The sequence below is a fragment of the Microplitis demolitor genome, chromosome 8 (genome assembly GCF_026212275.2).
Source record: "Microplitis demolitor isolate Queensland-Clemson2020A chromosome 8, iyMicDemo2.1a, whole genome shotgun sequence".
Classification (NCBI taxonomy): Eukaryota; Metazoa; Arthropoda; class Insecta; order Hymenoptera; family Braconidae; genus Microplitis; species Microplitis demolitor.
The window spans coordinates 12,135,869-12,154,482 of record NC_068552.1 but is presented as its reverse complement, the minus strand read 5'-3'; the positions used below and the strand labels follow the sequence as shown (position 1 = coordinate 12,154,482).

General features: G+C 26.4%; 1 protein-coding gene and 1 long non-coding RNA gene across 8 annotated transcripts in view; both read right to left on the bottom strand.

Moving 5' to 3' along the window:
- Positions 1–1,154: 1,154 nt before the first annotated feature.
- Positions 1,155–4,077, bottom strand: LOC106693909 (uncharacterized). Of its 2 annotated transcripts, XR_001345298.2 has the most exons (6): positions 3,883–4,077; positions 3,492–3,608; positions 2,726–3,263; positions 2,570–2,652; positions 2,121–2,257; positions 1,155–1,617 (listed from the first exon to the last, which is right to left on the bottom strand). It is a non-coding gene; the product is annotated as an uncharacterized LOC106693909 (long non-coding RNA). The 2 variants fall into 2 exon arrangements; XR_001345299.2 differs by lacking the exon at positions 2,570–2,652 and having other exon boundaries at positions 3,883–4,074.
- A 1,015-nt stretch (positions 4,078–5,092) lies between these two features.
- The window catches only part of LOC103578992 (microtubule-associated protein Jupiter), a 32,942-nt gene continuing 19,420 nt past the window's right edge, over positions 5,093–18,614 (bottom strand). Inside the window, exons 1-6 of one of the 6 annotated variants that reach the window (XM_008560262.2) lie at positions 16,642–16,761; positions 16,342–16,534; positions 9,282–9,670; positions 8,933–8,956; positions 7,689–7,775; positions 5,093–6,804 (exon numbers count right to left, since the gene is read on the bottom strand). In XM_008560262.2, coding sequence (XP_008558484.1) covers positions 6,614–6,804; positions 7,689–7,775; positions 8,933–8,956; positions 9,282–9,670; positions 16,342–16,403 — 753 coding nt within the window. In that variant the 5' untranslated portion in view covers positions 16,404–16,534; positions 16,642–16,761 and the 3' untranslated portion in view covers positions 5,093–6,613. Of the gene's footprint in view, positions 6,805–7,688; positions 7,776–8,932; positions 8,957–9,281; positions 9,671–16,341; positions 16,546–16,641; positions 16,762–18,614 lie in introns of those variants that run through there. The other 5 variants (XM_008560259.2, XM_014443607.2, XM_053741166.1 and 2 more) reach the window with 5 other exon arrangements.

Sequence of the window (18,614 nt, the reverse complement as noted above, 5' to 3'; positions counted from 1 at the left end):
ATCTAATTCTTTGGAGTCGCTCGTTATTCTTACCTGGAAATTTAACTATGTAGAGCACCTATGTATATGTAAAATATATATTATAGGGGGTCTTTTGAGTGGGCTTTTGTAAATAATTTAGGTTTTTTCATTGTTATTTGTACTTCATAAAACTTCAAATACATTTTTAATGAACTGATCCACTTTCTATAAATGCAGTAAAGGTAAAAAAGATATTTTTAATTGAAAAAAAAAAAAATAAATAAATGTTTAGACCTATAAAACTATGTTATTCAAGAAATTACAACTAGTCGAATCACCTCGATATTTCGAAACCATCATGTCTTTTTGAAAAGTAAGCCATTGTAAATATTAAATTCATAGTGAATAGACCAATATAAAAAAGCATAGAATCAGTACAAACATTTGTTTATTTCAAATTTTAACGAAAAAAAAAAGATGTCAAACATAAAATTTTGTTGAAATTGATGTGGCTAAGGTGGTAACGTAAAGGAGAATTAGAAAAATAATCAATGATAGTTAGAATTTAAGTAACTAAACTTAATTTTTTTGATCAATTATTGTCGTTAGCCGCATACTAATTACTATTTATATTGCTTATCATTTTTCAATAGATAATAATCAAGTAATATAGCTGAGGATCAATGACGAAGAAACTATAAAAATTGATTATACTAAAGTCTTAAAATTTAATAACTATCACCAACACAATATGATTTGATCATCAATGACATTTTTTATACCAATAGATTTAATTTTGACGTCACGCATAATATAAAATGTGGACATTTTCATCATCTAAAATATAAGTAAATATTATTATTATAACAATAGAATGTAAATTGATATAAATTTGTATCGATAATAAATTGCAAAAAACCATTATAAGAAACCATATTATATGAATATATACATATATTTTTTTTACTGATTTACTCTAAAACAATAACATATAGTTTTAATCTTGTCCAAAAAATGTCAAATAGTTTGCACCAGTTATTGGGTGTCTTTTGTGTTTTATTTAAAGCTGTGATTCTTGTCATATTAATTGATACATAACAATGAATGAATTGGGTAGTAATTAAAAAACAAGCAAATTTAAGAAAATTTTTTCCATTAACTGTTGAAAAAATTACTATTTTTCTCAGTATAAAATTAATTAACGAAATATTGCATTTATTAAGAGTAAAAATTTTCATAAACTTAATAGATTTATTTTAGATTTTCCTAAATTTTTAGAATAATTTTACATAATTACTTTTTTTTTCTCAAGACATAACTAGAAGTGACAGACATCTAATGGTTTCTAGTTACACTAATTAAGTTAAAAAAAAAGGAATAAATGAGACATTAAAGTTATAATGACAATATGTATACTTAAAAGATTTAAAAACTTATTAAGAAACTACTTCAGTCAACCGTACACTAATAGACGACTATCAAATATGAATAGAAATCTACATATCACTCTTAAATAGAAATCTAACGATTTCTATTGTCTTTGATATCATCATTCTACATATTAATCCGAAGTTTGCTCGCTTGGAGTAACTCATCGGCTTCGGAGACAGTCAAATAGTTTTTACTATCAAGGAAGTCCCAGTAAAAGCGTTGCACCTGTAAAATATAAATCATAAGCCTACTATTTAAATGATTTAATTAAATTGTGTCTGAAAATAGCCGATATCTAATAATTTTCACACACACACACACGCACACACACACACGCGCGCGCGCACTTATATATATATATATACACACACACACATATATATATATATATATATATATATATATATATATTACATACCTAGGCCAGTAAAATACAAAAAGTCTCAGATCACAAGTTTGTCAGCCTCAGCTTCGCCTCAGCCAACAATTACAATGATCTGAGACTTTTTTTATCTTACTGGTATAGACATGTAATAAACAATTTTTTTTCTTTTTGAATAAATAAATTATAATAAAGAAAAAAATTTATGAAATGGATACATGTCAAAATTGAATATTTATAAGTTGAATTAAAAAATAAATTTTTTCTTGATATAATTTACTTGCTAAAACAAATATGATTATCATTAGATTGTAAATGTCAGGTTCATAAACAATTTAAAATTTACCTTGTTGAAATGCAACTATGTTTACGTATGCCTCAAAGTCATTGGATCCCATGGATGATTAAAGTAATTTGACGAGTCCTCGTATTTTGCCATGATGGATGGAAAAACTAACTTGGTTATTGTAATTCTGAATCAAACTTAAAACAAAATTCTTTTATTAACAAAAAATATGATTCGTATTTACTACTCAGCAATAGAAACAAATAAACATAATAATTTTGTTGTTTTTTCAGAAAAAATTTATAAAAAACTTTTAATAAAAACGTATACATCTAGATATTCCAAAAAACAACTTTTTCTTTAAATAATTCATTTTCCAAAATATCCAAAAATGGTCGAGGCCTATGAATTTCAATGTCATACTACTCAGTAATAAAAACTGACAGTTATATAATGATTTTTGATCTGTTTTTACGAATTATTTATGAAAAAAATTATAAATACTTAACTGAAAATTTGGAAAACTAAAGGCATTTTTTTTTAACTATTATTTTTTTGATGAAACATCTGGAAATTATTGACGGTCCGAACTCTAATATCATATGATTATTTAATAACGTATTTTATTCATGTTTTTCATTTAATAAATTATTCATTTCACTCACCAATTATTTATGTACATTTAATGGATTTTACTGCTCTTTCAAGAAAACGAGAATGAATATAGAATACATGACGAGGCTAAGCATCATTTCCTAAAGGTCGTCTCAAAAATAAAAGTATTTAATGGTAAGCAATTACCGATTTTGACAAATCATCATAAATAATGAAGACATGTTTGCCGTTGTCACAAAAAAAAAGTTCTGCCATGGCACATGGCAAAAAAGTGTAAGAAAAGAGCAGCATCAGACACGGTATCGAATACGATGATAGAATAGTTAATAGCAGTGCCGTCACTATTTTCACGATCCAAGTTACTGTAGATCTCATTTGACCGATAGCAATGTAGATACAGAACTTTTTCTTCTCCGCACCAGCATAATCGAAACGCTCTTAATTAATAATAGTCTCAATAGCCAAAAAACTCTTTCCGATCGGTCCATCATCAACGATCAACTTATATTATCTACTGTACCAATTATCACCAGTGACTCAGTGAGTCTACATCCCGGATTCCAGTTTGCATAGCCTCTCTAGTCAACTCTGTATAGAAAAAATAATCGATATAATAATATAATCATAAAATATAACTGTTACCCTGATCAACAAAAATAATTTGGAATGATTCAAAACAATTTGAATCGACTAATATATAGATATACACTCAACATCAAGCAAATCATTTTTCTTAATCAGGGTACTGATCAAAAAATTTTCAGAGTTCAAAAACTTATTGATAATAATACTAATAATTAATGGTAATATACTTACATATAAATGAAGGACAAATAATGTTGGAGATTAGATGAAAGAATCACATCCGATTGGTGAAACATTATAGAGTTGAGCTCCATTTTGATAAGTGGTATAAAAATATTGTTTTCAAAACTGAAAAATAAAAAAAATTTTAATATTTGGAAAAAAAAAAAAAAAAAAAAAAAAAAAAAAATTAGAAAAACATCTTTAATTATAAAATGATGTTTAATAATAAATATTAATTAAAATTTTCATCAAATTTCTTAGGCTAAGTTATTTTGAGTCTCAATGTAGACGCAAAATATAAATTTATAAAAATTGCGCAAATGAATAATTAATAACTTCAATTGTATAAGTCTACTCTAATATTAAATAAATAATTAATTATTAGTTTAATTTTACAAACCTGCTCCAATATTATATTTATTTATTATTGACTTCGATGATACTTGTAATTTAGTAATTGGTTTACCAACTATTTATGAGACCAACTGTGTAACACAAAAATACTAGTTGAACGGCAAGTTAAAATACTTGATAATAGGTGACACACCACGTAAGTTACAAAACAGAGCGGTAAATTATAAAAGAGTAAATGAAAATAACATTAAAATGTTTTCAGTATTTTTAATACATAATTAATATTGATAAAACAAAATAATTAGTCGAGTGTATTAAATATTAAATAAATAAAGATAATAATAATAATATTAAAAGTGGTTTTCTAAGATTCTTTGAGGACTCTTTCGTTTCATATTTTATTGTGGCTTATTGACATTTCTCTCCGATAAATACCTGGATACTCTTACGATGTGCTAGATGATCAACAGGATTTGATAATTACTTGATAAGATTACTAATTTAATTAAAACATAAATAATAATGAAAACAATAAAAAATTTTAAACCTAGAGCAGACACTTGCGCATGCGCACAACTACTATTAGATCAACGGGCATAATTAAAATTTTAATAATTAATTATAAATATAAAAACAAACAAACAAACGCTATTTTTGGTGGGGTATTAACAAACAAATCAAGATAAATGGAAAAAAAATTAAAAAAGATAGAAAATGAGTATAGTCACCGCTAACTTCAAATAAATTTTTAAAAATTTATTTAAAAAAAAATAAAGAACGAACAAATAATTATTTATAGCGAACATTGACGAACAATCGACGAACAAACGAATTGCTAAAAAAAATTTGCCAAAAATCGAATTCCCCCCGCCAACTTAAGGGAGCTGACACGAAAATATACATACATACTAAAATATATATTGATGAAAATATACACAATTCATCAAAAATTAGAGATTTATAAATTTATTAAAATTATCAAAAACGGCGCAATCAAAAATTTAGAAATTAAAAAATGATAACTCAAATATTAAGCTCAAAGATTTCTCATGGAATTGGTAGAGAATGATGAAAGATTAATAAAGAAATAGGTAAATAACAGATATAATTTATATTTATGTATTATTAATCAATTTAAATACGAGAGAGGTTAAACAGGCATATGACACCGGTATGGAGACACGGTCGACTCGCGCCGCCACGTTCACACATATGTATATATATGTTTGAACGTGTTCTTGGCGCGAGACACGACCGTGTCTCTGGATCAGCTTATGTTCATTGTCTTTAAAGAAAATATTTTAAACGTCATTAATAAATCCATTAAAGTGACCAGTTGCTTTTAGTAAGAGATTACTTCAATGACCGCATTTATAATTTCTGCCTTACTCCAATTCTAAAGTACACGCTTGCATTGTGAACTCAAACAATCCCTATTCATTCTATTATAATAATAATAATTTATCATGAAATAATTTTTTTTTTAAATAATAAAAATAAGTTTGTTTACAAAATTTTTATTTATTGCCAGAGTACAAAAGGGTATAATCACAAATAATAATGATGAATTATTACATTTTATATAATTTAACTTATACCAAATATGAGGTCAAGTCATTTGTTGATTATTTATGGTTATTTTTATTTCTTTGTGACAAAAAGAAAAACGTTATGATTACATGGTGTATAAATGAGTATATTGTGAATGAATGAAAATGAATTAAATTATTTAATCATGTTTTTGATAATGAAAAAATTTACATTTTTTTTTGTTCATCCACATTTTCTTGTTTTTGATATATTATAATTACTATTATCTATAAATGTTGATAAATATTAATAGCTGAGATTATCGCATCGAAAATAAATACGTTTATAAAATACGTGCTGTTATGAAAATAATTATAAGCGATTCTCGTGTATCCAACGAGTTTAAAGTAGTTGTGCTAAGAGCCAAACGCAGTTCCGTATTGGATGATGCACACCGATAAACAAGGAATGCGCAAAAAAAAAAATTTTTAAATAATAATAATGAGAAATGTAAAAAGAAAACAAAAATGAATTATTACACGAGATGGTAAGAGTAAGAAAATTTAAAAAAAGAGAAAAATCACGAAGAGCACTCGGGCGTCTCATGTACAGTTAAATCTATTCAAGTGCCTAGTTATTATCCACTTTTTTTATTTTTTTAAATTATTTTATTCTTTCATATTTACCGACTTTGAAGAAGCCAACAAAAAATGATATATTTAATATATGATAGTAAGAAGGCACAGCATTGAGAAAGCACTTATTTAATAACTTTCATATGGTGCATTTAATTTATATATTTATTTAATTAAATAATTATTATAGAAATATAATAATAATCATAAGATTAAATGTACAATTATTAATTACGCCCGAGAATATATATTAAATCCTTTAATGTTTATTAATTTTGAAATTATTTTATTACAAAATTCATTTTTTTCTATTTTATTTATAGTTTTTATTTAACACCAATTAATTTACGACAATAATTGTACAAGTACAAATAATTTTTTCTTCAAAACAGAAAGATTTAATTATAATTTAATTTAAAAAAAAAATTATAAGCCGAAGAGCGATAAAAAAATAAATAGGAATGACAACGGCTGAAGCATTTGAAAATTAATCTTTAGATAATATTGACAAATTGATTAATTCGAAATTTGTTTTTTTCTTTCTTTTGTATTTTTTTTTTGAGTCATCTCATGTGAGATAAAAAATACTCAAAGATAAAAAGGAAGTCCTTTTTACCAAAGACCAGAAGAGAATCCACCGGGTGGTACACGGCCACGACCAGGTTGTTTATTTGTGCTTGATGGAGATGAATCAGTTGTTGATTTTGAATCGCCATTAATGCTGGCATTGCTGCTGCCATTGTGCGATGTCACGTTGTTCTGCTGATCAGGTGTGTATCCAGCGCCTGTCACCGGGTTACGATCTAAAGGAACAAAAAATATTATTTAATAAATATGTATATTATAATAAAAAGGTCAAGGTAATAAAGTAAATTTCAGTTATAGAAGACTCAGGGAAGACTTTTTAGCTCGTCGTTACGTATCTTGGAAGCCTTTAAAAATATAGTTCATCGACAGACACTTAAGAATAATGAATACAAATTTTATTATTAAAACTCAAGTGGTAACAAACGGGTGTCACTAGTCTACAAAATAATAATTTAAAAAAAAAACTTAAATTAAGAAGTATAAAATAAATTTAAAAAACATAAATAAATATCTGTTGAATATAAAAACAATTCACCTTAAGCCTGGTAGAACAAAAAAAAATAGAATTAAAAAACATTTATAAACGTGCATTATAGAATAATAATTAAGTTGACAATTATTTATTTTTTTAATTATGTAATTGACAAATGACTTTAAAAGGGTTAAAAGTAATACAATAATGTTTAATAAACAGTAGTAAAAGTTTTTAGATAATTATAGTCTTTGAGTCATGGACACTGACGCAGCAGCCGCTATAATCAAATGTATTTATTTATTTAACATAAAAATAATATCGCTACTTTGTTGTAACGACATTGTAGTATGAAAGTAATCAAAGGTCAGTTCTCATCATTAAGAACTATAACAACTTTTTTATGTATAGACAAACGTCAATAACACTCTACTTTCGCAGCATATGTTATATATTGTATTTTGAAATGCTAGAACAACTCAACAATTTGTTTAAATAAATAATAAAATTATAAAAGTAAAATCAATAATTGCGTATTCAAATAAACATTAAGGATGATTAGATAACTCTAATGGTGATAATTTTTTTCTGTTTTTTGGTGGTAATTTTTAAAACGTTTAACGTTACCTCGACACCTTCGTGTGCTGCGCCGCACTGGCGTAATGTCAATTCCATCTCCAGTCACGGGATTCCGCGGTATAAAGGACGATCCTCCTGCGGGGCCATCACCAGTCGGGACCAAAGGGATAGAGTAACACACACCCCGGCATCAAAGCACGTACATATTCACCCCATGCACCGAGACAAAATGTATCGCAAACACGCGATTTGACAACCCGTTTTTGTGTTAGTGTTTTTTTTTATTTTATTAAATTGTTTTTATGCGTCTTTAGAATGAATTATTTATTAACCGATTTATTACTATTTCAGCATGAAAATATATAGTTCATAAATACATTTTTTTGTTATTAACAGAACTTAATAAAAAATTCTAAATAAATAAATTATTAATTCAATTTTCTAAAATAATTTTTCAATTGAAAAAAAAAAAAAAAAAAGGAAATTAATTATTCATAAGAAACTTAAGATAAATTTATTTATAAATTTACTTATGTTTTAGAGTTTTTATAAGTTGATAATTATTACACGTATATTTTATTTTTTTAAATAAAGTGTAAATATATTTATGCTAAAAGTTATAAAAATATTATTCAATCTTAAGACGCATTTATTGTTAGGTAGTAATGAATGATCTACGTGTTCATGAACTAATATCATTGTATATATGTTAAATTATTTAAAATACTGAATTGATAATTATGACTTGATGAATGTTATTTGTAAGGAAATGTTTAACGCGTAGTTTTAGTGAAAGCATAATAATTTATGGGAATGAAAAAATAAAATAATAATTGATATAAAAAAAAATTTTATGATAGAAAGTGAGAGGTGAGTGTGAGCATAAATACAAATAATAATATCATGCAAAAATTTATTATTTGTTGCAAAAGTAAAAGCAGTGAATATAAGCATTGGAAAAAAAAATCACGCATTAAAAATAATGATAGATGACTAACTCAAAATATGTGTCTGATAATGGTAACAGGCCCTGGAATGTTACTTTTTATTTAAAAAATAAAAGTAATTATTATTAACTAGGGTAAAAAGCAAGATAGCATTACCTAAGTAATAATTTAACTAAATTGATAATTTTTTTTTGTCTACGTTTAATATTTTATGGCTGAGGTATAAAATAAATGCAATATTAATATGATGAATATAGTACATATAAGGGATAAGTATAAATTGAATAGTGTTTCTGATAATAGTGTAATGTCATCTACTTTTTGATTGTCTCATTTTAAACTTACGAAATCGCTTGATTCTCCTAAAAGCTGCTTGTAAACATTAACCACGTAAATTTTTTTAAAATTTATACAAACTAATATATTATTAATCTATACATATGTCTGTTGAATAAACGCGTGAATAATGATAACTGAGTAAATATTTTGTTTAAAAAAAATAATAATTTTATAATTATGAAAGTATAATGCGACATTTTTTTTTATTATTAAATAAAAAAAAAAATATGAGATGTTATAATTATTTTAAAAAATAAATAAGAAAAACAAAAAGATGTATATAAGGGCCTGATAAAACACATATTTTAAGATAGCTGTGTTAGAATTTTTGTTAAGCTGTTAAATTAGTGTTTACCTGTGATATCATTAGTATTAGCGTTGCCGTTGACAAAAGCGGTGCCATTGATGTGAGTCCCATTAGACTCATTGTTCTTATTTGTGCGACAATTTGACGAATTAATATTGTCAATAATATCATTTCCGCTGAGGGAGATGTTGCTGCGCATGTGATTTTTTGTGTTTTTGGGAGCGGGTTCGGGAGGACCAAACAGACGTTTGTGTGAATCATTACCGGGCTTATTGGCACGTGGTGTCTCGGGGCTGCTGCTGCCTGTACTTGCACCACTGTCACCGTATAATGCTGAACCAAGCTGAGATGCATTGTGATTCTTAACACGCCGTGGGCTTGTTTCGTCTGCTCCGCCAAATATGTCACTGCTACCGCCACCAGGTGGTTTCAAAACCCTGTAAAAAAAAAATAACAATTTTAATTAAAATTATTTACGTCATTTCCGTTTATTTTATATCATATTCAACATGACATTAAAATAATTGTATGTCTAATTAGTATGAGTCTATTAAAGAAGATATTTTAAAGAAATTCTTCATGCATCATATATCTGACATGAACCATCTACGGTATATTTATATTGTACCGTTTAACGTAAATTGATTCTGTATATTATAATTATAATAATTAAGATAAAATGTAATGAAAAAAAAAAAAAAAAAAAAAAAAAAAATTGTCAGAATAAAATGTAAATGAGTAAAAATTAAATGTTTCAACGAAGCTATAAAAGATCTCAGAATTATGTAAATGGCTTGCGTGGCACATACATACAGGATTCACGGATTGGTGATCACCCCCGCGTAAGCTTGAGCTCACAATTACGGTATCGAGGACCGTTTTTCTATTCTCTTAGATATAGATATACAGACGTATTGTATGAAAGCTTGTATCGTTATACCGACAACTGAAACGTGCCCTCTATATTCGTATTGTATCGTACATAGACATTCCGTTCAGTTACATCTCACCCGTCTATTTTTTGTATTTCTTCTTTTTTTTTGACCGTCTCGTCTATGACTGACGGGCTTCGTGAATGCCAGTTATGTTAGGATGGTCAGACGGCACGCGTTAGTTAACCAAAGGCACGTGAACAATTGTTGTAATATGCCTGCTGCGAATTCTGTGACCTTACTTAACACACCCACCCCTTTTTTGTTTCACACTGCCGGGAATCTGAGTAATTAGACAACCAAAGTAGTTTTTTTTTTAACGACAGGATAAATAAGCCACGTGTCAATTCAATAATTATCATTCATTAAAATACAATTATTGTTATTATCATTTTTGAATCGTATCAATCGATAAATTTTATTTGTAAAAATAAAAATTTTTTATAAAAATGAATTATTACAAATGTTATGTATAATTTATTTATTTGTAAAAAAAAAAAAAAAAAAAAGAAAATTTAAAAATAAAAGAAATGTCCGATGTTACATGGAATATAATCGCGGATGCAAATATAACGAGGATAATCAATTGATCGTGGGATGTGAAAGAAAATTGAGGATAGAACAGGATGGGTGTGCCCGTCGTGCGATCGGAAATGATAAGCACTGGTGGAAGTATTTATATACATATATATGTATATATGTATTTAACATGTAACATTATTATACGCGTGGTTGATTGTACAGAGAAAATTCAAACTCTGTTTTATACTTATATATATTTCAATGAATTCGTAATTTTATTATATGTATTACATATATCTACAATTTGTAGTTGTATGTAGTAAAGATAGTAACTATATAATATAAATGTATAGAATGAAGTATGAAGTATAAAATAACACCTCTGCATATGTTTATACATTGCCTAAGATAGTATGTAATGTAATACATGTCATGTCAATAATCATTATGTACGCTAATCAGACTAATAAGTAACACTGATAGATGTTGAGATTGTTATTCATTGATGATCCTGTCGTTTAGGATAGATTAAATAACACACGCCTACTAATCTATTATTATAATTATTATTTTATAATGAATCAAACTAATAAGATATTATACCGCACCTTGCCCATATATAATATTATTATATAACAATGAGAATTTTTTTATGTCTAAAATTAATTTTAAAAAATTATAATTAAATTAACTGTTTATTTAATTATTTATTTATTTAAAATAAAATATAGGTAATATCAAAGGTTACATAAAGTCTTACAGAGACCAGGTCGTACCGTCACGGAGTTGGGAACGTCGAAATGAAATATAGATCGTAAGAGTAAATATGATATGTATTTATGAAGAGTAAAGATTTTACGATGCAAACACGAAAATAGTAATAATAATGATAGTAGTGAAATAAAAATTTGTAATGATCACGAAAAAAAATTTAGGAAAGAAATAAAGTGTATAAGAATGAAGGTACCAGTCTCACGGATGTCTCCATCAGCTTTTCGATAAATCTTCTATACATACATATGACTATACTATTGAACGACTTTAACTTTATGAGAGCTCAATATTTCCATAGTGATGGCTCCAGATACTTTTTTTTCTTTTTATAACTTCTAAAGATTATATTTTTTAGTTTTAAACTCGTCACGCGATTGTGATGTAAATTATGTTTGACATATTTTATATGTTAATTTAATGGAAAAATGTGTGATAGATAAAATTTATATATGAATATAGATATGATTTATGATAATACAAAATTATCTAGCAAAATTTAATACTTTATTTTTCTTTTAAATTAAATAGTCAAATTTATTAAATATTTATTGTTAGTATGCAAAATGCGGGACTTTTTTTGCTTGCACAATATTTTTTTAATAAAAGAAATACACAATGGGAACAGAAAATAATAACGCTGGATGATCATGTTGTTGGTTTAGTGATAATAAAAATAACTAAACTCTTCACATATAAAATGTACACAATTGTCATGAGAATGTGATAGTTACATTCATGAAAGTTGTATCTAATTATAGCTAACTGATTGTCCTTCATCAATAGGCACGTGAGAATAATTGACATCGTACTTTTAAAATTTTTTTTAATTGTTAATTTAAAAATGAGGCTTCTTTTTTTCCTAATTCATCAGATCAATTTACTTGATATCATTAATTGTTGCAATCAACATAATGACCTTTTAATTTAATGACTTAAATTTATTATTTATAATTCGATTGAATTTGACTAATGATTCAATAAGTTAAAATACGTATAAATTGAATACACTGGTAATTATTTAATTGACATAATTACATATTAAATTTCAATTATTTAAAAAAAAAAAAAATATATATATATATATATATATATATATATATATTTTTTTTTTAATTTGTTTATTACACTAGCTATCAATATAAATATAATATCAATCAATTAAAAAAAAAAGTTAATTAATACAAATTTAAAAAATGATACAATCAAATACTAAAGAAATTTAATTTTCTTCATGCGATTCGAATTGACTTCATGAAATGTATAATATATATGAGTTAACTTTTTATTCGTGATGTTAATAAGGTATAGAAATTTATGAGAAACCGATTAACCAATTATCGTAAAATAGATTGCCTTGTTTTGTATATACAGTCTTAACCAATTTATTACTGTTGTCACGATCTTAAGTAATTCATTGGCAATTTAGATCAACGATTTAAAATTTAATTTGCATAAAACGCTGGATTATTATTATTTATGCATATAGATTTTTACACTTTATTCAGTTAAATAATTTTATTATAAAATAATAAAAATAATGAAATAAGTATATAAATATAATAATTTTATAAGAATTAAAATAAAGTTCTCATACAAGTTAATGATAATAAAATTACACGGATAAGTGAAGATTGACTACAGGTATCTTTCTCATTTACTATACACATCCGGACAAGATTTTTACATAGAAGCAAAATAGAGTCCTTGTATCATCGGAATCTACGAGTTTACGATAGTTTCGACCGGACCTCTAACGAGGTTAAAGAACATGCTGAGCAGCATACACCGTTACAACAATTTATCGCCATTTCCCTGAGTTTAATTTACAATATTTTATTGATTATCTTTTATTTTATTTATTTTACGATTTCTGTAGATATATTCATGTGTCATTTCCCACAATTATGCGTTCATTATTTTATTTTAATGATAACGCATAATATAGAATCACCGTTTACATCCACATTAAAACCGTTTTTTATTTATTTTAAACAGTTACAAACATATTTAAAATGAAAACTATTTTTACTTTAAAAATAAAATATATATATGATTGCCATAGAATATATTTTACAATAGTTTTGGCTTCAAGAACAAAAAGAAACGGATTCTATACGTGAAGAAGAGGCTTCTTGATTTCCTCTTTGCAACAGAGTAAAGGGAGAATAGAAGCCTCAGTCTTGCTATGAGTCACGAATAGAGTTAACTCACCCTTTACAGGGTTTAATATACGTCGCGTGCCAATAGTTGACTTTATATGCATCCACTTTATATCCCTTGAGTCGACTAATTCGTGTCGATGAGACAGAAGCCCCCTCGAATCGGTATGGATTAACAAAAAAAAAAAAAAAAAAAAAAAGGTGCAAACAAATGATAAGGTAAAAAAATTGAAGTGTAAATGAGAAGGAAGAGACTACATGCTAAAGTTTCGCGTTACGTCAAGTACAGCGAGCGAGTGCGTAACGTGATATTCAGAACGGATGGAAATATGAAGCGTCCTGCTTCACGCGTGCGAGTAGTTATTTCGATGATATATATATATATATATATGTATATATATATATATATATATATATATATGTATGTACTCACCCTAAACCTATATTTTCATAGTTACTCATTACTTGCTCACTCTGTATTTCCCTTACACTAAGCTTGAATTTATATTTTCTTAATTGAAGCCTCAACAGTTTCGTATCAATTACTTTTATATATATATATATATATATATTTTTTTTTTTTCATAATATACACTTTAGTAATTATATTAAAAGAAATAAATTATTCAACTATACTATTATCTTTTACTATGAGAAAAAAATGATAATATATTAAATATTCATTTAATAATGATCAAGATAAATATTATATATTAAAAATAATTGTATTTAAAGAAAAATTATTATTTATTTTAAATAAATATAAAACAAACTAAATAATTAATTTTATGTTAATTTTTAATTGTATTGTTTACTATTGTAACTAAAGTAGCTATTATTATAAAATTTATGCACATAAAAATTTTATTGACCGATTAATTTTTTTTCTTGATCAGTACGAATTAAATAACGTTTTTTTTTTCTAAGATCAAGGCCTTTCTCAATAATCTAATTACTTTTTTTTACTATGATCATCGCTAATTGACTAATTGATAAACGATAATTAATTTTGCACACTTGTGTCTAAAAATAGCAAAGATTAAACATTTTTCCCTTCACTTTTTACGATAGCAATCATTCAATTAAAAACTATAGCGTAATAGTTAAAATAAAAAAGCTATAATTTAATAAGTCAATTTTGAAATGTGACACAAATGAGTCTATAACTATAATTATTAATGTAATAAAGAAACTACTGTTTGGGTTAAAAACAGAGTCTGTTTCATATTGAAATAATAGCGAGCAACACTCGAGGTGAATATGATTGGCTAAAAACAGAATCGAGGTCGATAGTGATCAATGGTCAGTAATCAATAATTAATATAAAAAATAATAAGATAAATTATCATGTAAATTGTAGCAATCCATAATAGTAATAACATTAAAAAGACCAATATTTTTAAAAATATTTAAAATATATAATAGTTATGGTTGAATAGATTACCGTTATAAAATTTATATTTTATGTTCTCTTTTTCATTATACAGTAAGTATACACTATATCTTATTTCTTTTTAATTAACCTTTAAATCTTGTATAGCATAATACAAGTACTACGAGTCGATAACAAAGTTACAGAAGATAATAATGGTAGGCTGACCGTTACTAGAATAGGCAAAGTAACCGATAACTCATAGACTCAAGTGTACACGAGGTAAAGTCACGCTTTCTAAGCCCACACAGGATTCTTCTCGGATTGAGTAGAGTTGTTATGAGCTCCTTCTTATTCTACTTCAACTTGGATGGGATCTATATCGTCTTTTCTCAGATTTCATCCTGTTAATCTAACTTACTTCCTTGTTTCAAAGAAGCCGCCGAAAATCTTACAACATACTTATCAGTGTATTAGATATACTATATATATCCTTAACACTTTCTTCCTTCTACTGTATTTATACCATTATTTTCATTTAATTAAATGTCTATTAACTTTTTTTTCCCTTTAATGATATTCAACCATTGTAAAATGAAAATTCAATTGTTGAAAGAAAAAAAAAGCTTAGTAAAAAACAAATAATTGAATATCGTTACAAATATATTTTTGAACATTTTTAGTACAAAAATATTTTTTTTTTTTATAATAAAGATAGAGGATGATATATAATAATTTAAAAAAAAAAAATAAATAAATAATGAAATTTAAATTTGACTAGATTCAGACAATGATTAATTGAGTAATTAACGAGTTATTTATGGAAAATATTTATTTTATTTTAATAATTTAAAAATTACTCGATTGAAAATCAAATATCTAAATATTTTTCAGAATTTTAATATTTCAAGTAGGAAATAAACTTTATTAAAACTATTAAGGCCGAGAAAGTCATTAAAAATATATATAGAGACATTTTTTTTTTTTCAAATAAAAATAATTACGTTTATTTGAAGGGACCACTAATCAAGCATTTGGAGTCATGAGTCATCAAAAGAAATGAATAAAAAACTTTTATGTAATTGGAATAACGTGTGACCCTTGACTAGAATAAAATGTGGTACGCCTAATTATAAACGCATGGACTTTTGATTTTTATCCGATTAGACAAAATGTGTGTTGTCAAGCGTGTATGCTTGACATTACTATTGTGAGAAAATAAAAGGTCATTGACGTTTTTGATCAATAGTTTTTTTTTATTTATATTCTTTGACGACTTTTTATTAAAATGAAAAAATTTATGGCTAAATTTATTAAGTGGTACATAAGATAATTGCCCGAGACATTACCTTTTCTTTCCATAACCGACATTGTCGAGTTCAATGTGTCTGTATGCAGCGTAAGTGGCCATGTCCGACCGTACACGTATTTTATCCCTGGTACACCCCCTTAAATTTAATAAATATTTTTTCTGCTCCTTTCTTGCCTTTATGCGTTGACACTCGATTTTAAATTTTATCTCTCACCCTTTGATCCACTCTACTAAAATCCAACTATTAATTTTTGTATCCAATAAAATTGTTGATTAAAAAGAATGTAATTAAAGAAAAAAAAAACTTTTTTTTTATCAAAAATGAAAAAAATCTTACATTAAAATGGATGTTTAAACACACTAATACACTATATTGGAGTTAAATAATTAAGCAAGAATTAAAAGAGAGAGCTTTATTGTGACGAGCTGTAACGCGATCGAGAGACTGGCGATCGGTTTGAAACACCAGCCGGTATATAACGCTAGTGCTCGTCGTCGCCTTCCTTCCTTCTCCTCTTCAGCAACATCGCAGCTGGCGCCCTCTGCTACTCCAAACCACCCCCGCAAAGCTAAATGTTGGATCTGTCGTACATTCACCTCAATCAATACATTACTCGTAAAGCTATTCCCTTTTTTTTATCACACATAATCTTATTTTTCTCTCAATTGTTTTTCGTTATTACTCCCCTCAGTGAAGATATTTTAATTAAATTATCTTTATTAATTGAATCAATTAAATATCTGAGTACGTACTTGAGACTAGACTATTCATTTTTTGTTATGATGAAAAATTCATTTTGTTAAAAAAATAAACAAGATTGAGTGGTATTTGAAAAGTAAATTATGACTCTTATTAAGAAAAGATAAAATAATGAAAATAAGTCGAATGAAGAATAATTCCTCATGAACTTGAAAGATCGATCGATGTGACGCAAATTGAACTGCTGGAGGCGCAAGTTGACACAGGTCAAGGACTAGCAGGGACCAAAAGTACCAGATATCCAGGCTGGGTGGTCCACCACATTTATATTTAATATATATTTTCTATATTTTAAAAAAATTTTTTTACACCTAAAATCTATTTTTTTTTTTAATTTATTAATAAAGCTCAAAACAAAGTTTAATGAATTGAATTAGCTGGAGTGTAAAGAGAGTGAAAAGAAAAGTGGCAGGTTTGTCGGTCGTGACTACTGAATAGAATGCCTTGATTATCTCTTTTACACTTGACATTTGTGGTTTAAATAAATTCTGTTACAAATAACAAACCTAGAACTTGATATTATATACACATGATATTTTCAATTAATTTAATGCGGTTTCAATTATAAACAAAAACTTTTATCAAAAATAAGAATATTTTGAATTAGTGAAACGTGTCGAAAGAACATAGAGCCTCAAATTATTCGAGCGTTAATTTTCATTGGCTGATCGAGCGAATAAAAAAGTATGTTTTTTTCTAATTTTAATCTAAAAATCTATCTACTCATCCTAAATAATTAATTTCGTTTAATATTTTTAAAAGAGTGATAGTAATCAATTTTTAATTAAAAAAAAAAGTTGATAAAACAAATTTATAAGTGTAAATATTGATAACTTTTTTGTTTTTTTCGCGAATCTGTCAATTAAAGTCGAATGAATGTTAGTGAATTTACAAGAGTTGTGATTCTATTTGGAATAAGATTACCAAAGAGACAAGAAATGTTTAACGAGACAGTTGAGAGAAGAACGAAAACAAAAATGAAATCTATATATATATATATATATGAGGAAGTTCAATAAGTACAAAGTTGATAGGTATATTTATCTAGAAGTTTCCAAAGCGGCAAAAGAATATCCCGGAAGGGAGCTGTGGTTACTAAGCTGATAGACAGACGTCAAAATTTTTTTATAAACAAATTTCTTTTTATATAAATTTATTTTATTTTTCATTTCTACTCTAGAATTCTCAATTCGCGTTTTTTTTTTTTTTTTTTTTTTCATAAACTTTTATTTTATTCTATAAACTTCCTCTTACGTCTCCTAAAACGGGAACAGCGAGAAACGCCTCAGAACATATAGACATCATGGAGGCAGTGGTCTGTTGAACGGATAAATGACAAAAGAAAAAATAACCAGTAGTACTGAAATACCACCGACTCTAACATTAGAAATAGACCAGAGTTCTCGAGACACTGGCTTTTATTTTTATGGTAGGCAATTTGCTACGTCTTATTTTTAAACAAATTTTCTTGTTTTTTAAAAAAAAACTTTATAAATGCCGATGAACAGGAAAAAAAAAATAAACAGTTGATAAAATTGATTAAAACTGAA